The following is a 21,083-nucleotide window of genomic DNA, read 5'->3' on the forward strand; positions in this document are numbered from 1 at the left end:
TGAATAAGAAGAAACGTTCTTATGTGTAAGAAGCACTCTTGCTAACATTAAAGATTAATTCCAAACAACAAGAGAGTAGGTCAAAATGGTGAGATACAAATGCAAAAAGTCAGAGTCATGAGCAGGAATTCCATGCTCTGCTTTCCCGAGCCATCACATCTAGTCTCTAAGAGCTTCTCTATCCGTTAGTCCATGCTTGTCAGCTCCTATAAGGGTAGAATGGCAGTGACAGGACAAGAGGGCGCCAAGCTTTTGGGGGAACCTTTTTTTTTTTTCTTAAGAGATTCTTTTCTCAGTAATGGAAAGTGTTACTTGCAGAGCAGACAGGACCAGAGAGTATGTGAATCTGTGCTTAGTCTACCCCTGTTCCCGGTGGAATGAATGGAGCTTTCTGAACCAGGTTCCTTTTGTAGCTAGGACAATGAGACCTCTCAGAGAAGCATATGGAACGTGGGCTCACCATTCAACCTGTAAAAGAGGTCAACAAGCAAAAAGAGAAAGGAGCAACAGACTCCTAAATGACCTCAATGCTTACAGGGTTTTTTTTTTTGGGTGCAGAATGGTAGCTGTGTGGTCCCTTAACAGTGGTGAGAAGCACGTGTTTATAAAACATGAGGATCTACGTAGAATCCTGCCTTGCAGCTACAATATTAACTCATTGTGACTCAGTTTAGTCAATCAGGCTTCACAGTGCAAGAAGAGGGAGGGTAGGAGAGTAGCCACGGCCATGGCTCTTCCTGGGCATGTTATTGGTGTAGAGATAGATGCTCTCTGTTTCTATTTGGACTTTTCTTGCTTAGAAACTACCAAAGATGCCCCTGCCTCAATGGGCCTTCCGCTAGGGTGACCCCTGCGGGCTTCCAACTGTAAAGAAGCATTGCAGCTATGAGTCTCTGCAGATGGCTACACATATATACAACTACTTCCACCTTACAGAAGCAGCAAAGAGTAGGAGCACATGGTTTCTACTGAGTTGGCTAGGAAGTGGTGGTTATGCCTGTACAGTCATTTTTAAAAATTAATTACTTATGTAGAGATGCATTAATTTCTCAGGGGAGCTAGACACTCAGTTCCTTTAATAATGGAGGAAACTTGGGTGCCCCATGGGTGGGGGATAGTTCCAGGTGCACCTGTATTATGGGTTCAAAAGATGCCCAGAAGAGGTCCTGACTGCCCTCCCCTGCCCTTAGTTTCTAATACCTAACCTTTGCTGGGCATGATTTCCAGAGAAGCTCTTCCTAAAACACTGTGGAGTGAAAGCATAGGCACCAAATTTCTGAAAATTCATTTATATTTCAATTTGGGAAAAAGAAAAGCATTCAAAAATAAAATTATTCAAGTGATAATTATGGTCTGAATTAGTTCCATTTAATATACCTCTCCAAGGATAATTTGCTGAGTAAATCAAATCACTGATATACTTTAACATTCAACAGTTATTAAATCATCTAAACTACATGAAATGAAGCATTTCATGTGCTTTTTTTTTTTTTAATAAGAATCTGATTTTTGCTAAACATGGGGGGGGGGGAACCCCAGGTTTTTCTTTTCTGACTTCAACATTTGCCAATTCAGTGGGGCCTCTCCAGCTTCTCTGCAGTCCTCACTGAAACAGGCGGCCTAGCTGCGACGCAGGGAGCAGGAGAAACCCCACCCATCTCCAGACTGAAGAATTTCTGATAAAGGTGAAACAACACGGGTTAGTTACTGAAAATTTTTTAAGACTGACACAAACAGTGTAAGAGTGACCCTGGTACCTCGACAGTCTCTGCGGCTCTGTGTGTGCACTCCACCCTGCTTCGCACTAAGATCCTGGCTCTCTGGGCAGAACCTACTGACAGCCCAGCATTCCAGGCGGGGTTGGCTTCCGGTACCTCCTAAGAAAGCAGAGCTCATCAGCTCTGTCCTGGTGTTCCTTGAGGTCTCTAGTCTCGGACTGAGACGGCCATTCACTTGTGATGTCATCTACCACTTCACTTCAGGGTTGTTTACCTGGAGATGGCTCACGTGGTTTTTAGCCCAGGTCAGCTGCAACCGCTGTGGTGGTGGTGATGGTGGCTGCAGTGGTGCAGTGGCAGCTGTGGCTACTTCAGTGACTGCGGACCGGCAGGCATATTGGTGGTGGTGCACGAATTGTGATTACAAAAAGGCTTTCCTTCTGTGTTTCTGACACCCAGGAACTTGAAAAGCTGATTTTTTTTTTTTTAAAGAACTTTAACAAATTAGAAAATTCAGATAAGCAACCCCCCCAAATCCATTAATTAGATTTTAATAATAGCAATTTTTCTTATTTTGGCTTATAGATTTCCTATTTTATGCATGTATAGTAATTTCAAACCAAAATTGCACCTTTCTGAGTAACTCAGAAAACTGGGTGGGCTGCAGAGTTACAGGGTAGGAGAGCTGTGAAGGAATTTTGGGGGGCTTATAAAGGGGATAATCATTCACCCCTTCTTTTTAGCATGGCTTCAAGTGAACCAGCTTGTTTGCAGAAGCTGAAATTGCTGGCTAAAGTGCTTGACATGCCCAGCTGGATTAGCTCTTTAAAGGAAGGAATAATAGTTTTGAATGTTTTGTTTTGTGTAGGGTGGACTGCCAGTTCCACCCAGAGCCAGAGATGAAATCTGAGCTTTTTGTACTCTGAGCAGGAGGAGGAAGTTGCTTTACCTTACAGGATCTCAACAAGCCTAGATAAATCCCTCTTTCACATGTGGTAGTTTAAATTCTAATGAGGGACAAGGCTTTTCTAGTGGTACAAGGGAAAGGAGAGGTGAGGTCTAAAGCCTCAAAGGACTCCACCACTGCTGTCACATCACTGATTGTTTTTCCTACCTTTGGGGAAATAACAAATAATAAGCACTAAAGAAATAATAATAAAAATTCCTCTCATTATAAAAGAAAAGCCAACAAAGGGAAACACAAAACCAAAGCTGAAGTAAAAACATAAAAGAGCCTATTATTACCAAAAAAAAAAAAAAAAAAAAAAAAAAAGAAAAGGCCTTAAATTTTTATTGCTTTTCATCCAAGTCACTCATAATTTCATCAAAGCCATGCATAATTCTGGGGAAAATTAATACACAGGAAATTTTATCTTTAAATTTTGTGGCAAAGATGACTTACAAGGAATACTTTATCAGTTCTTTTTTTTTTTTTTTAAATAACCTCATTGTGACATTACCCCCAAATAGCAGTATAATTCAAGTTTATTTAAAATGATTACAATTATAATGTATTCAGAATGTTTATAAAAATAAGTATATGTATCAGCTGATGAACAAGAATATTTTATGTTTTAGTGATTAAAAAATTGGATTATTTTTCTTAGGTCATATTTTAAAATAGAGCAGAGACTGTAAGAGGAAGAAGAAAACAACAAAGGGAAAAAATAGAAGATGAAGTGCAAACGCATACTGCTTTCTGCTTGACTTGCTGAGTGTGAGCACTGGTGTGCTGTTGCCTCAGCACAATCTGTGAGAGGAATCAGGCTGACTGTCCCCTTTCTCTTCCAGGCTGAGTTGCTCTGTCACCCAAGCTAATCTCCCTGACATTGTCGAAGGTTCCAGGCTGCATGAGGCTCTGCCTCTGTGCTCCCCTCCTTGGGTGCTCAGACTGGTTAGACTGTGTATCAGTCTGTGAAGAAGAGAAGATAGGCACAGGAAAAACACATTCATTCTTCTCTAACTGTAGGCCTGGGTTATTACGTCACCTGCATTTCATAAGAAACAAGAACTCCAACTATAATTCTGCTTTATAGCTGCCCACCTGCTGAATTCTGTTCATCCCTCCGGATAAAGCAGGGAAGTCAACAGTGCAGGGTCTTTGAACAGAAACAAGTGGGTGTCAGAGGGGAGTGGAAACCTGCAGTGGCCCTCTCATCTCCTTGATTACCTACACAAGGGCATAGTGACATATTGTCAGCACTCGTGTGGAGGAGCCAGACAGCAGTGTCTGTGGAATGGATGGGCAGAGGATTCCAGAACAGAGAACCAGAGGAATTAACCAAGTCTATCTGTGATTTTTACCAGTCTTAGACAGTTTTTGGATATGTAAGGCTTTCTCACACAGGAACCTGGCCAGCTGAAGAATGGTATACATGTGCCAGCCAACCAGCCTGGACAGTTGAGCCACTCAAGTCTCTATGAACATGACCACTTTCCACAAGGGAGACAGACTCCAGAGTATGAGAGACAATGTAAATTTAAGCCACCTCAAAAAATTCTTTTTGATAAAGCAAAAGCTAGTTTAAAGGGGAAATTGCAGATGAAATACATGAAAAAAAGAAAGAGCTAAAATCATCTAATGTTCTACTTTAAGAAGGCCATGTTAAAAAAGACAACTAACTAGAAAAAATCCCCACAACAACAAAGATAAGGGTAGCATCAACATAAGAGGAATAAGAAATATGTAGAACATCAGACAGAAAGCCAATCCTTCACAAAGAAATCAGAGGCCACGTCCTGCCGATACCACCACGACCACCACCACCACCACCACCAGCAGCAGCAGCAGCAGCAGCAGCAGCAACAAAATGGAGTTATAATCCAGACAGGACAGACTTTAAAGTAACAACAAGAATACATTAATACATTTACAACAATCAATTCAACAATTTACATAAATGAAATACGGTCCTGAAATAGAACACCCAAAGTGACTTAACTTGGAATAGAAAATTTGAATACTATTATATCAATCAGAGATACTAAATTAATAATGTAAATATTTCCATCTGGAAAAGCTTGGACACAGCTGCGTTCCCTGTAGAATTTTTCTCAAACTTAAGACTTCTCCCCGGTTTTCAGTGTTACAGTTCTTTTGGGGGATAGCTCGCAGGGTCCTCTTCTTCCCTTCAGAGTGTCCAGGCACCTGAGAGGGCAGGCACTGGACGAAGGAAGGAAGCCCAGCTGGCAGGCAGTCTTGTTGCGTGAGATGTTGCTCCAGATGTTGAGATCCCCCAAAAGAACCAGAAAGACTAGAAACCACTGTAAATACAAGAGGAATCTTTAACGTTTCAGCTCAAACTGGATCGCATGGACACCAAATCAAAGGTATTGAGAAGTGACCCCCGGATGTTGGTCTGGGGACTTTTTATAAGTTCCTCTAGTGCCCCTCAAGCAGGGGCATCCTAGTTTGGCAATCATCTATTGGTTGAGTAACATAAGGGGGTCTAAAGTCCAAAAGGTGCCAGGCTACAGAAAAAGGTGCCAAGACCACCCATGGCTTAACTTTTTTTGTTCTCTTTGTTCACCTCTTTGCCCAGCAAAGTGTTTGTTTTTCTATCTCTGGTGGGGCAGGTCAGTTGCTAGGTAAAGCTATCTTTGGTGGGGCTCTTCATTGAGATTTTTTTTTTTTAAATGTCCTTTCCTACCTTCTAAGTCTGTTTCTTCAAATAACTTTGTGACCCTTAGATAGGCCATTTGTGGCTTTGCTGGTTTGTTAGGAAACTTAGCTCAGGAGGGAATGCACTCCCCAGCTATTCCCTAGGTCTGTCTATACTGGGGTTTAGCCAAGTTTTCAAAATCTTTTAGGCCTTTCATCCTCTCAGTCTGAGGATCCCAGTCCATGGCAAATGCTCATAGAAAGAAAGCCTTTTCTGAGCAGCTCTTCAAGTGTTACAACCTTTTAGCTCAAAGCTCTCCCAGGGAAACTGCAACTCTTAGATGCTATTCGGTGAAACAGTTTATGCACTTTATTCCGGGTGAAGGAGGGCTACACGAATCTTGGAGGAGTGGGATGGCATATCATTTGTGGGGCTGGGATGCTGGCGATGCTTTATTTACATGGAGAGGAATTCCAGGTGCCAGGCTACATGACCACTCTGAGAATTGCGGAGGTAGGTAGGGGGGTGGAGACTAGGAGCTCCAGGGCAAGCTGGCACAGAACAGGGAGAGAGATATCCTTAACTCCTGTCAATCTCAAGACAGCTGTTTTCAGAGTTTGGACACGTCTCCATCTCGCTCTAGCTCCTTGCCAGATTCCCTGATGGCATGGGCCACGTGCCCTACAACATTATAGGGAAAAGGCCCATATACTCATTTCAGTATATGGTTAAACAAACAAACACAAAACAAAACCCACTTGACAGCATTCAAAGTCATAATAAAAACTTTCAGCAAAACATGAAGTCTAACACTGATGAGAGAGAGTTCTGAAAATCCTAGAGACAATCTCACGTTTGCTGTTGAAAAACAATGACTATTCCCGGCAAGGCTGGGACGTAAACATGGGTGCCCACTCTCTCCACCATGTCACGCTGTGTTCTCTAGATAAAGAGTTACAGTTTCACAGTTACACAAAGCAGCAGAAAGACAAAAAGGTAAAAGCAGAAATCTCCCACTTGCGCACCATGTGGATAATCCAACTGGTACCCTATCAGAAGTAAAGAAGGTGCATGATTGTGCTTAGCCACCTCTCTGTCGCTGCCACCGAAGAGCTGGGAGAAAAGCTTTAAGAGGGAAGGAAAGAGCTGCTTTGATTGATGCCTTCAGTTCCTGTTGGCTGACTTCCAGACAGACGCCACGCTCAAGGGCTGTGCAGAGCCAATTGGTTTCCTGCAGCTAGAAGCGGAGATCTAGGAAGGACCACAGAAGAGCTAGAACCCCAAGGGTATGACCCCCAGGCCCTGCTCCCCTCAAGCAGGTCCCAGTTCCCGAGTGCCAAAGCAACTTAATTGGCAATTTCCCCCCAATAATAATGAATCAGATGATTATTTGAATGAAAACAGAAAGAACGGTAGAAGGCTTTTTTTTCTCATAGTTTTACCTTACCTGATTTTGTTTCTCTAGTTTTACTTGTTTATCTTAAAATATTAAAAATTAGCAATAAATGTTGACCATATTTATCCTCTCAACTCTCTCAGACTTATCCTGCTCTTTATCTATTCAACTCTGTGTCCTCTTTTATTTTCTTCCTCCCTCAAGCACTATTTGTGCTACCCTGAGGTTCATGGATGTGTGATCTTTACTGCAATACAGTCAACTTAGTAGTGGTAACCATCTTAAAGAAAACCGACTCTCAGTACCTGCCAGTTGCCTATAGCTTCTTTGGTAGAGGTGGGACTTCCTGTCTACTTCCATTCTCTGTCCTGGCATGCTGAGTCTGTGCATGGCTCCAGGGATAGGACCTGACCAGGTCAGTGGGAGAATGAAGGAAAGATAAACACACAGATACATAGAGAACCCAGGACTGGGTTGAGTGGGCTCCGTGATTGAGAAAACATTAGCTTAGTGTGTTTGTAGTAGAATTGAATAGGAAGGCAAGGCAGATCATGGCATACAGCTGACCCAAGGAAGCAGGGTTAGCTAATTTTGGCAAGAGTGGTCTGTGTGTGGGGAGGAGGAAGCTATGGTGGACATTTTCCGCACACACTATCAACATTCGCATTTTGAAATGAGGAAAAATTTACCTTTATCCTGAGTCTCTCCTGGGCCAGGGTCTGGCACACAGGTGGAGCCTAGGCATTGGAGGTCTTAACATACACATGCCCCTGTCAACAATACACATTTTCTCAGGACTTCATTCACTCAGGGAGTTCCCCAGGATTTAGTCTGGTTTGGGCGTGCAAAGGTCTTGTACATGCTGCCATAACTGCTATCAGTTCATAGGTACGGCTATCAATGGCCTTGTGTTCACAGGACACCATTTCTCTGTATTCACTCTCTGTCTCTGGATTTTAAATCTTTTACATCCGCCTTTCACAATTATCCCTGAACCTTGGGAAGAGGGGGTGCATGATAGATGTTCCATTTAGGGCTGAGCATTTGCAAGCTCTTATTTTTTGTACTTTGGCCATGTTTGGGTCTCGGTGTTGATCACTACTGCAAATAGAAGGTTCTCTGAAGAGGGCTGAGAGATGCATTAATCTATGGGTAAAGCAATAAGTCATTAGGAGTTAATTTAATATTATGTCTATTTAGCAGAATAATAGTACATTCTTATGGCCTGTCTAGCCATAGGTTTTTAGCCCAATAATTATGACAGCTATTGACTTCCTCTTGTGGAGTGGAACTTAAATTCAATCATAAAGTAATGGCTACTCCCATGGATGTTTATGCCACAAAGGCACCAGTGAGCATGTTTTGAGGGCTAGTCATCAATGTAGCTTGCATGGTTCATAGCTGGGTAGAATTGATATTTACTTTTCTCCTTCAGTAGGATGCATGGCACCTTCCAACACTATGAGAGTGAGCTACTATGAAAGAGGCTTCCAGATGATAACTGGGGTAATAACACCATGTTCAGTGAGCACTAGGGTCTAACAGTCAAGTTCCAGAGGGTAACCAAGAACATTGGCAATAGCCAATATTTGGCGATATTAGGATTGTTTGTAAGGGTCCAAAAATCACTGAAGGAAGACCCCAGACCCAAATGGCATGTAAAAGCAAAGAGCATTTATTCTGCAGAAACAGCCTACATGCAGGGTACATTATGTGTTTATGCACATACATACATACAAAATGGCAGTGACCCTGGTCAAAGGCATGTAGGACTTTTTAAAGGGAACTAGGGGACTTCTAAGAGGGTGTACTATCTTCTAACCTGATTGGGTGGGCTAAGGAGGAATCACAGGTGTCATAAGCTGATAGGCTGGGGCCGAATGGCCCATCACTCAGATTACAATCCGGAGGTATTAGGCCATATATGGTCACACTAGCGGCTGATTGGCTCAGATTTTTTTTTTTTTCCACGTGTGATCTTTGTGGGACCAGGACCATCCTGTTATATGACTCTAACTGGGATTGGTTGGTGTCTTCTATCAAGGGCCTTTTAGCAATGCCCAACCCTCTCGGTACTGGCCAACAATTCCAAAAGAAGAAACCCATTTCTGTGACTGGCCTTTTAATTAGTTAGCCTGTGGTATCTAATATGGGCATTGTTGTTCTATTACATAGTAACTACAACTGTGTGTGTGTGTGTGTGTGTGTGTGTGTGTGTGTGTGTGTGTGTGAGTGATTAAGGGAGCTTCTACAGTAATATAAGTAGGTTTTCATATGACTCTTTGGAAGAGCACTTAGTTATTTACCCTACTCATTTCTCATTTGAATTTAGTGACACCCCCTTTTCTTGCTGATGCCACACTTTGCTTTTTCCCTACCATTTTATTTCTCTATTTGAGTGCCCCTGTGATTAGTCTTAATAAAACTACTAACTGTAAATTTGCTGCTTTAATATTTTCTACTCTTATAATTATTATTTTTCTTCCTTACTTTTTTTGAAGTCTTCCTAAATTTTATTGGCACTGAAACAGAACACAGATTGAGCATAAACCGCTCCAAAACAATTATTTTAAAAAACCACCTGAATATAAAGTCTAACCTTCTCCTCAGCCTCTGTGGGGTGGATTATTGTCCTTCATGAAGGGAGATTGCCCCACTCTGACCCCCCATGAATTCCAGGTTTGAATTTAGTGACTATAGGGCAGATTACCAAGTGTCAAGATAATTCACAGCAATGCACATAAGATTCCCCTAGGTTAACTAGAAGAAGCATGGGCTGAGGGGGGACAGGACAGCCTTTTGGGGCTGAACCCTGGGGAACAATAAAACCAAATACCAACTACATTTTACGTGGATTGTATGACCTATAGTGACAGCTGAATCACTAATACTGAAATCTTCTTACCTAATGTCTTTGGCCAAAATATCATTTTTAATATAGTGTATACTTCCCAGAAGCAGAGTAGGGTGTAGTAAAAATAATGAAGCTAAAATAACTCTGTCTCTAATAGTGCATTAGCAAAAAAAAAAAAAAAAAAAAGTAGAAATCAATATTGTTAGATATCACTAGAATATATAATACTGGTAGAAATTAAAAGAGGACACATATGACAAAAAGCAGGAAGCAGCTGCTCTGAAGTGGAGAAAAGCATGTGGGGTTATGAAGGGACAAGGCCAGAATCCTAGCAGTTTTCTGTATGTAGCCCCAAGGGGCAGCATGCCTAGTGATGAGGCCTGGGTTGGGATTTGTTAGAAGAAGGGCCCACTCACCACTTTGGACTGGGTAAGATGAGGAAGGATGCCTGGGTGACCCAGAGACAAAGGCTACTCTGATTCATCATACTGTGTGTGATGAAGCATGGATACACATCACACTGTGTATCCATGACCCAATTAGCTCCAGGGAAAGCAGTTTAGAACTCCGGGCAGGGAAAATACTAAAGTCAGGTATAAATGTTTCTTCTTTTGTGGCAACAGGTTTAGATCCACCAGGCTAAGTTTGAGGGTTCTCCTCCTCTCTGCAGTGGAAGATATCTGGAGATTGGAGAGGGCAGGGGCAGACTTAGAGACAGAACCAGGAACATGGACTAACATGGGGTAGCCCTGCTCATAGACCTTACTCAAAGGCTCCCAACATGCACTGGGGCAGGCAGCTTTCTACCTTATTAGTTCATATCTTGAATGTATTGTTTCCTTTATCCCTTCATCCCTCCTTAATTAGAAACTGAGTCCCTAAACACAGGGACAGGCTTATTGGGACTAAACTTGTAATAGGCCCAACAGGAGAGGTTGAAGAAATAAGAATGACTAAACATCTCTTTACTTGCCAATCATAACAAAGCCTAAATAACTCTAAAAGGGATGGACAGTAAATGGCCAAATCCTAGGTCAGTTGACATGCTAAAATGATATATCCAAGGCCCCACCTCTGTCTGTAAACCACGCAATACCCCAACATTGCAAATCACAAGACTTGAAAGAAAAAAGCAAGGGGAGGATGCTTGTATTAACCAATGGTACTTCACACGTGAGTCCCAGAGGACAACAGTAAGGTGTGTGTGTGTGTGTGTGTGTGTGTGTGTGTGTGTGTGTGTGTGTATGTGTGTGTGTTTGTGTGTGTGTGTTTGTCAAATAAAAAGGAATGAGCCTCTAAGCTGGGGAAATGGTCTATTTTAGAAATCTAGTTGAATGTGACAAAGAAGGAAAAGGAGATCCCATTGGCACCGCAGTGGGCCATTTGCTTGCCCAAAGATATGAGTGGGGAAACTGAAGAGCTAAATTTGATTCCACGGCTATACTGAATGCTTGGCATGACTCCAAGCTTTTCTAGTTAGTGGCTCCAGCATAGTGTTAGTTAGGCAGAACTACAGGAGTGTGGGCAGCAAGCAGGATGATGGAGCAGGCAGGGTCCCTAAAGGCTGAATGCCCACTACATGGACTAATTCATCAGTGCACTGTTTGGTGTTTCCTTGCTGGATCCAGTGCAAGGCCTTGTATTTGTCTCATCCCAGTCACATGTTCTTATCATGGATCATGCCATTGGCAGTCTTCTTGGAGTCATCTTAGGATTGACCAGCTCTGATGTAAGGGCCTTAAGATGCTTCTGCACGTGCTCATTCTTCTCTGCCTAGTGGTCCTTTCCTCCTCCCTGCAGTTCTTGGCCATAGCATCAGCTAACAGGTCAGCACTGGCCTCTGCCCCATTCTTTTTTTTTTTTTTAATATTGTATTATTATTACATCTCAATTGTTATCCCATCCCTTGTATCCTCCCATTCCTCCCTCCCTCCCACTTTCCCCTTACTCCCGTCCCCTATGTCTGTGACTGAGGGGGACCTCCTCCCCCTGTATATGCTCATAGGGTATCAAGTCTGTTCTTGGTAGCTATTATGGTACCAGCCAAGGACAATAAGTGCAGTAAACTTTGAACCCCTACCCAGATTTAGCCAATGGACAGGACATTCTCCACAGTTGAGCAGAGAGTGGGGACTGACTTTCACACGAACTTTGGTGCCCCATATTTGACCACGTCCCCCGGATGGGGAGGCCTGGTGGCACTCTGCCCCATTCTTATCCTGCTCGTCCTGTGCAGTCTCAGCAGAGACTGATGCGTGCCTTTCTATTTTCATTATGTTTTTCAATATTTATTTTAAGACTGTAAATTCCCACCTCAGCTTGGCAACATCCTTCTGGCTTTCATATGCACTTTAATCATGTTTGCATTCTTAAAAAAATCATTTATGTTCTCTGATGCATGTGAAGGTTAGAGGACAATGTGGGTGAACTGGTTATCTCCTCTCATCATGTGGCTTCTTAGAATTAAACTCAGGTTGTCAGTGTTAGTAGCAAGTGCCTTTACCAGCTACTGGACACCTTGTGTTCTTATTTATTCAAATTATTTTTATTTACTTTGTACTTCTGTACTTATAATACTCAGTCAGTTTTGTAAAGTGACTGTGGGGTTATCTATTTGGACTTGTCATTTTATTGCTTATACGTCAAGTACTTTTGAATCTATGCTATTAGGCATGTATAATGTAGAATCGCTTGCTTTTATAAGTAATAAAAAGAAGCAGGAAGCTTTCACTTTTAAAATAGTCTTGGTACATGTTTTCCTTTCGTTCGTTTATTTTTGAGTACTTTTAGCAAATTTTATATATTTGGATTATGTATTTTTTAATCGATGGTGACAATCCTAAATATTTAAGTAAGACTTCCATTTTATTTTATTTTTACCTTACCATTTTATTTCATTGCCTTACATATTTTAGTATTATATTAAGATGAGATCATCCTATGTAGCCAGGGCTGGCCTCAGACTTGTTACATATCTTAGGTTCCTCTTCAGGTCACGTGTGCCTGAGTCTCTTGAGTGCTATCCCACCTGACTGAAACCGCCCCCCCCCCTTTACAGTGATGTGTTGGCATTCATTTCTTCCTGCTTCCTGAGTGTGGATGCAGTGTGACCAACATCCTCGTGTTCCTATTGCCATGCTTTCCCTGCCATGATGGATTACACCTTCACACCCTAGGCCTGAATCAACTCTCCCCTTTTACTTTACTTTTGCCAATTTGTTGTTACACAAAAATAAATGTAATGAATGCCACAATAGCCCAACTCCCCTGTCCTGTACCAAATCTCCTGTATTATTTTTCTAATTGCTATAACAAAATGCTTGGCAAAAACAACTTAACAAAGGGAGATTTTTGTTTTGCCTCACAATTTGAGGGCATCATAATGGAGAAAGTGACAGTAGTGACTTTAGATGTGGGGGTAGAAACATAAAAGAGATGGCCATCTTGTGACAACAGGTAGGAAGGAGAGAGAAATGAATGCTGGTATTCAACTTGGCTTTTCTCCACTTTTTATTCAGTCTGAGACACCAGCCTACAGAATTGTGTGTGTGGGTTTTCCCTTCTAAGTTATATCTGATGAAGTTGACAGGCTTCAAATGTTGGTAACACTGGAGCTGAGCAGCCCTGCTATATGTAGATTATCCTTCTGATCTAGCTAATGTTAAAAACCAAGTTGAATTGAGTCCACTCCGCCCCCCAAAACCCAAGCCAATAACATAACATATACGTAGAAGAGCTGGTGCAGACTCTTCCAGGCCCTGTGCTTGCTGCTTCAGTCTCAGCTCATCTGAGCAGCCCTGCTTAGTTGATCCAGTGGGCGTGTCCTCCTAGCATCCTACACCCCCTCTGACTCTTACAATCTTTCCTCTCCCTCTGAGTTCTCTGAGCTCCACAGGGACGGTCCCAATAGAGAATGCTGGTGTGTCTCTGACTCTTTTGCCTGCTCTCAGGAACTCTTTTCTCCTATTGGGTTGCCTTGACCAGCCTCAATAGGAGTGTTTTTGCTTCGTCTTATTTTATTTTGTTTTGCTGTGCTTGGTTGTTGTCTCTTGGAGGCTTGCTCTTTCCTGAAGGAAAATGGGGCATGGGAGTGTTGTAGAAAATATAAAAATATCTAATAATCTTTATTATTAGAAAAGGGAAATTGTTGGGGGTTGGTCTGACGCTGTGTATTCTGATGCTATTTACTGGCCTCCAAGATCTAGTTGCTGCCCAGATGAGCACATTCACAGTAAACCTATCCTTGTTGTGTGAACCTTGCTCTACCTATTTAAAGTTGATTGGTTAATAAAAAATGCTGAAGCTTGGGATTTGGCAGAAGAGAGAGGGGCAGAGTTTGAGGTTCAAAGGCCTGGCACCTAGGGACCACGAGGCAGGGAGGGAGGAGACAGGTACAGGAGGAGGAAGAAAGAAGAAAAGATCACGATGTATTAGCACGGAGAGACATACACGGCCAGATACAGCCTGCTGTATTTTAGAATAGCTTCATTTTACCTGGGACTGGGCAGATATTAACTCTCTACACTATCCTTATCACTTCCCAGCCTCCATCCCAGGCCACCCACTTTAATAATTTCTATCTGTAATACTTCTCTCCATCCATGTCTCTCCTGGGCAGCAGCTAGATCTTGGGGCCCCATAGTTAGCATCAGAATATTATAGCATCAGACCCAGTGGATCTGGGGGAGAGAAGGAGTGAAGGGGGAGGTTGGAGGAGTGGAGGGAGAGAAAACTGTGGTCAGGGTGTCTTGTATGAGAACAATCTATTTTCAAAACAAAAAACAACAACAACAACAAAAAACAAACCTAAGTTGATCGAGAGTTGTGTTTAAAGTTACAGCTTTGTCATCTTCAAACAAAATTTAACTGGAAACCGGACATGAGGATGAGGACTCTGTAACTTACATTTACACACATTCAAGTGGATATTTTAATATTAGTCTTCCTTTAGTGGGCTTCCCAGTGAAAATGCAACATGTTAAAGAGGTAATGGGCAGCTGGGCTGCTGTCCTGTTCCACTGCTACGTCCTCTCCCCGAAACCGAGATGGCGGTGTGAGCAGAATCTCTTGTGCTTCCATCAGCTTATTCTGTACTCTTCTCCATTCTCCGGGAAGCAGGCTCTCATGGGACACATCTCCCATGCTGTGAAAATGACCATGTGCCTCATGAGATGTGCTTTTTTCCTTTTGTTTTAAGGGTTGTAAGAACTGCATTAAAAAAAAAAAATAACTCAAGCTTTCAAAATACACTGGAAATGTAGCTTACTTAAAAGTCCTTCTTTATGGATTGGCATTTTTTTGGTATGCGATCAACTGCTATCTTCCATATAGACTTTAAAATTAAGGGATCGCCTTCTGTCCACATTTAAATTTACCATAGACATTGAGACAAATCATTGAGGAATTCCTGCCTCTGCTTTTGTACATTTCCCTCTATGCATCTTTATGTGTACATATGATAGCAAATTATCTATAGACTGTGTTAAGGAGTACAACCTTTAATGAGAAAGGATAATTTGTGCCAACTTTGTATTCTTCTTTGAATGACAAAAGAAATCTGCATTTATTCTCACTTTTAAACACATCTTTTCTTCTAGGCATTGGCACATCTTCACTTAGTAGAGTATGTTGGAGAACAGACTGCCTTGCTAATAAAGGTACATCAAATGTTCTAAAAAGTATGTTTTAGCCATTATTCTTTATTTTCTGTTAAAAGGAAAAAGAAAAAAAGTGCCTGGTAAGAAGGGTATATTAATAATGTCAAAAGCACTGATGGGAGCCTGCATAGAGATGAAGGTGATACTTTTGTCAAAGATATATAATTATTGATACTTGCTGTCTTGCCTTGGCCTTTAGTTAAAATATGTCTAAAAGAGGCCAATGCACAGTAACTGAAAGCTACAGATTTCCCTCTTTGGACTCTGCTGCGCCATCAAGTAGGAAGGGCCAGTCTGTGTGGCCACCAGATGTGGGTAAGAAATACACATTCCTCTGCCTACAGAGCTATTTGACCTAGAATAGCTCCTCTCCATCACTTGTGGCCGAGGTTCCTGGTATAGGTGTGGCCCTGGTTCACATGTCTATGCTTATGTTGGTGTTGTCACATGTCAGAAGAAAGACTAACACTCTTTTGATTCTTTCTATGTGTGTGGTTTAGCAGAGCCGTGGTTAATGCAAGGCATGGCCATTATCTGCTCCTTTCAGATGGTTCCAGAAGATCAGCGCTTCATGGCTGCCATTGTGCTAATAGTGTGGGTCTCAGCCTTGGCATCATCCTTAATTGACAACATCCCATTTACTGCCACTATGGTAAGTGATATGTTCCTGTGTATTTAGGGCCCAACCTCAGCCTGCACCTATGTGGGCTCATTCTTCCTTCCTAAGAAGCAGAGCATGAAACCAGCTCTTCTGTTGCTCTTACATGTAATAAAAACATGTGAGCTGAGTCAGAGGCAGCTGGATATGGAACACTGAGAGGCCAGTGACAGCCTGGGGACGAGGCTTTGTGGAGTACACAGCACATCACGGGTGACTGCTTATTTGAGGAGCCCAGTTGAGTGCTGCTACCCACACCTCCAAGGGAAAAAAGTTTCATTTACTCAAAGGAACTTCAAGACACCAAAAAAACTGAGTTATTGCCTTTATTATCTTCAAATGTAGAAGTTATTTATTCTGAGCAGCTTGTGTGGCTTTTGGTACTTGGCCTGTGCAAAGATTTAAGTCCCCATTTGATTCTAACTCAGAACCAACACCAAGACCCCCCATCCCTAGGACCTTTTCTGCATCATTAATTGTTTGGCTTAGGGCAGGACCGTGAACATTGGTGTGAAAAGTAAAAATGAGAACAGAAACTTAAATGTAAGATCTGGGCCCTGCCACAAACAGTTCAAGGCCCAAGAGAGCTCAGTACAGGGCAAAAGGGTGGGTCTCCTCCCAGAAGGATGCTGGTGGCAGAGTTCTCCCTGTTTTTCTTGAGGTCCTAAGGTGTCCCTCCATCCCCTACAGAGAGCCCATGTATCATGTCATAGTGTTCTGGGAACAAGGGATCCCCAAGGATGAGTACAGCACAGCTGGCAATGTGAGGAGAGGGCTAGCCAGACTCACAGCCCTCTCTTCCTCTAACCCACATTCTTTGGACTGCCTTCTCAGCCTAGAATTCATTTTCTGCTAAATTTCATTCTCTACTAACCCAGTGTCGTTCTTGTTTCATTGTGTGGGTTTGGGAATTCTGAACTAACTCAATGGTGGCTATTTCTACTGGTCACATCTGGAACAAGACACATGAGATCTTCAGGAATCCAGAATGGTGCATTTAAGGAGTTCTGAGAGCCTGTAAAATTTAGAACAACCATATTCTTAGATGTAAAACCCTGAATGTTTCCCCCTGAGTAATATTAAACAAGATAGTGTTATTTATGAGCATGTCTTACTAGGCAGAGACTGTGCAATAAAGCAAGAGAAACAAGGAGAGGACTAGAAATGGAGATGTTTAACTTTAGTGACTATTAATCTGTATATTAGACAACTCAAAAGAATCTACTAATTAACAATTAGGACTGGTAGGTGACTTTTTGCAGATACTATAGAGATAAAAGCCAGTTAATAAATTATCTGTAGGCACAGGAAAGTAGCAATGAGAACTTGAAATAGATACCAGTTTCAAGTGCATCTTCAGCCCCTGAGATAACAAGGCAACCTTGCACATTTATCCTGTCCTGGTGAGGTCATATCATGTGGTCCCAGGACATAAGTGTTTGTCACAAGCCTTTATCTGTTATTCTTGCTGGCCACTGTAATATCAGAAGGAAAGACAAACATGGAAATGAACAACTCTAGGATAACACAGGCTTTATTTGGGAAGGGCCAGAGGAGGAGAGCACGCTAGTCTAAGAAACCAGAGAGGCTGTTATTGCTTACAGTCTGAGAAGCTGTAAGGCAGAAAAAGGAAAGAGGAAAAGGGACAGACATATTCTTTTTGGGGTTGTGGTGATTATTGTTATGGTAGCTAGGGAAATAGGTAGTGACATACGGAATGTTACGTGATGGGTGAACATCTCTCATGATCAGCTATTGCTGGGGGTGGATGGGATGGAAAGAACAAGAATATGAAAGACTTAGTTTTGGGAATTGTTATTGTCATCTCTTGCTAAAATTAGGGAGCTTCACAAAATGACATGGCTCTGGGTAATAGTCCTGAATGCACCCTGTTGAAATTATTTTTTGTGGAAGCATCAACATCTCCAGACCAAAATCTTACTGGAAGTGAACTGAAGGAACCCCATATTGGAAACAACAGATTCTACTGTTGTTTGGATATGACTCATTGTTGTTTTTGAATATGACTCTTGCTAGCTTGGCGGATCATGAGAGTATCCATTGGTGGGGATCATCATGTGGCATTCTCTAAGTCACTATTCATTTCCCCAACTACCACTGCCTGAGCTTCCATTTCTGTTCCTATAAGTAACCCATCACCCATACTCCTGTAAGTAACCCCAACAAAAGCCAATGGCTCACCAAAATGGACTTTGGTTATGTACTTTCATCTGTTGTTGTTTTCTTATCTAGCGTGAGTACATGTTTGCTTATGCCTCCCCAGGAATAGTGTCACTCAACAACTTGGCGTATTGTTTCCCTCCAAGTTGACACACATAGATCAAGATTCTCCATTCAGTCCCTTCTACAGTGTGGTACTGAAGAAGATGATACTCTGTCTTGATTCCTTTTCTACTACTGTGATAAAATACTGTGACCAAGGCAACTTACAAAGGAAGCATTTAGTTTGGCTTAACACTTCAGAGGGTTAGAGTGAACTATGGCCAAGTGAAGGAGCAGTTGAGGTGGATGGAAAGCACCAAGAGTGGCATGAATCTTTAGGAATCTCAAAGCCTGCTTCCAGTGACAAACTTTCTCAACTAGGCCACACCTCTTAATCCTTCCCAAACAGATCCACCAACTGGCAAAAACTGTATGGGCCTATGGGTGCCATTTTTATTCTAACCACCATGTATTCAAGTTCTAAGAAGTTGGGAAGACAAAAACATTATTGAGGAACTAATCTGTAATGTTTTATTTCTTGAAAGTAAAACAAATAGAAAGTGCTGAGACAGGAAATAAATATTCAATCTTCCTCATGTGCTTATGAACAGCGTTCTGTAAACATCTATTTGCATGGGCATCTCATGGAGTAGTTAGATCTTATATGGACCTCTCCTTGTTTTTCTCATCACCCAATGTTTTAAATATAGGAGATCTTCTTACGGTTTGAACTTTTGCACACTTCAGCACAGTTTTTCATTTTGTGCTTTATAGTTGTGTTAGGCATCAAAGGTTTATTGCTCATGTGATTTATTTCTTTTATACTGTGGGAGTTTTCTATCTTCTCCACCTGTCGCTGCTGTGTCTTGTCTAATCCTTTATTTTTGCTCCTTTAAAAAATTGTTTCTTGGGCTGGAGAGATGGATTGGCAGTTAAGAGTATTGGCATCCACATAATGGCTCACAATCATCTCTAATTCCAATCTCAGGGGATCTGATACCCTCTTCAGGCCTTCAGGGGTAACAGGAATGCACATGGTGCACAGACATAATAATGACAGAACATTAGTTTGCATTAAAATAAAAAATTATTTTATTTTAAATTTCTTTGTAGTTTCTTTTCTTTTCTTTCTTCTTTATTTTTTTTTTTTAAAGACACCATACACATAGGTTTTATTTTTTTTCATGGAGATAACCTTAGCAGGTAACAACTTTATTCATAGTATTTTAGCAAGAACCATTTTATTTGTAATGCATATAAAATAACATTGGTATTTTAATCTGTAGCCAGGCACAGTGAGTTCACCCTTGCTTGGGTGAGTGCAAAGCCAATAAGCACACAAGGCAATAGAAGAGTGGAGAAAGCTTTGTTATTTGTACAAGGAAGAAGAGCCCTGGGATAACTCCCAAAGCATCAGTTCCTTAAACAAAGGAGACAGAGGGAGTTTATTGGGGAAACTCATGCATATTCAGGTTGAAAAAAAGTCATGCCTGGCAAAAATAGATAAAATGTGAATTAATCACAGTAGGTTACTTTTCCCAAAGTAACTCTTAGTTTACCTTCTTTCCACTCTACCATCCTTCAGACACTGTCAGTGCTTACAGTGTTCCCCAGAGTCACAGACTCCATCTCTACCTGTCCCTCCTGCTGGCCCTCCCCTATCTGAGACACACCATTATATCAGTGGAAGTAGGATGCTTCTCTTTGCCATGGTGCTAGAATCTCCTTTGCCTTTGCTTGGTTGATCTTGCCTATGGTAATAGCTCTCCTGCATTCAGCTCTTCTCTTCTCTGTCCCGGCTCCTGCACATGCATGATTGCTGATGGAGATTGGGAATCCTAGGCCTGTGCTTGCAGAGTTTGATGGCAAGCCCTACGCAGATGCATTCTTTTGCTCCTGTGGTTTTAGTTAGCACCATGTGTGGAGAGTGATACAGGGACTTCTGGACTCAAAGGGTGTATATGAGGGGGTGGGGCATGGGAATAGGGGGTGGGGTAAGGGAAGGGGGCAATAAAGTGACTGCAAGAATGACTACTCCATTATTAGGGTAAAAAAGAACATTTATTGTGACTTAGAGAGAGAAAATATCCAGAGGCATCTGGAGGAGTCCAGAGCAGAGAGAAAGAGAAAACAGACTGGACATGGCCAGCTCTAGAGAAGCAGAAGAGTGGGGGAGAATAGTTGGGGATAGTACTGTAACAAGAGACAGAGAATATCCCAGAGAGAGGGGCACAGAGAATGTGAGTGAATCAGAAGGGAACAAGAGGATAGAGACACAGTAAGAAAGAGAGAGTGAATAAACAAGAGCATGAATAATGGAAGAGACTAGCAAGAGAGAGAATAGAGTCAGAGTGGGTGGAGAGATCCCGTGGATTATAAGGAGGATAGGTGTCGGGGAGCAGGGGGAGGAGGGAAGGGCAGGGTGATATCATGGACTTTGAACTGTGTAACAGATAACTGTGGCACTGAGGGAGCCTGGAGGCCAGCATGGGCTTTGATATGCGGCAAGGCATCATAGGTAGCCACATGTCCCTTCGGGCAGAGGTAAGGGGAATGTCTCCTGGCAGCTGGGAACCAATGTCACAAGTTCCTAAGGAATGCTGACTTTTATCTAACCACCAGGAATCCTTCTATAGTTCGGCTTGAGCTCATTTCTAGACATGGACAGCCTGAGACCTAGCAGTGGGGTTGCAGAGTACATGTGTTGCCCAGGGCCAGTTAGGTGGAAATAGCCAGCTGCCTATTGCTGCTTTGGGTTTTATTTTTACCTTTGTAATCAGTGATATCCTCCTTTCCACTGCTTAATAAAAGGTCAGGACTTAAGAGTCTCTCTGCTCCTTCTTCCATCCCCCTTTTTTTTTTCAAAATAATTTTTTATTTATTATAATTTATTCACATTACATCTCAATTGCTATCCCCTCGCTCTTATCTTCCCATTCCCACCCTCCCTCCCTCTTCTGCCGTATTCCCCTCCT

The 21,083-nt window shown here is 42.1% G+C and overlaps 1 protein-coding gene across 2 annotated transcripts in view; it reads left to right on the forward strand.

Annotated features, from left to right (window-relative positions):
• Positions 1-21,083, forward strand: part of Oca2 (OCA2 melanosomal transmembrane protein) — a 274,814-nt gene that overhangs the window by 125,744 nt on the left and 127,987 nt on the right. For both annotated transcript variants that reach the window (XM_051148641.1, XM_051148640.1), the window contains 2 exons: positions 15,168-15,227; positions 15,775-15,879. In XM_051148641.1, coding sequence (XP_051004598.1) covers positions 15,168-15,227; positions 15,775-15,879 — 165 coding nt within the window. The remainder of the gene's footprint in view (positions 1-15,167; positions 15,228-15,774; positions 15,880-21,083) is intronic.

Source organism: Acomys russatus, chromosome 7 (assembly GCF_903995435.1).
Source record: "Acomys russatus chromosome 7, mAcoRus1.1, whole genome shotgun sequence".
NCBI lineage: Eukaryota > Metazoa > Chordata > Mammalia > Rodentia > Muridae > Acomys > Acomys russatus.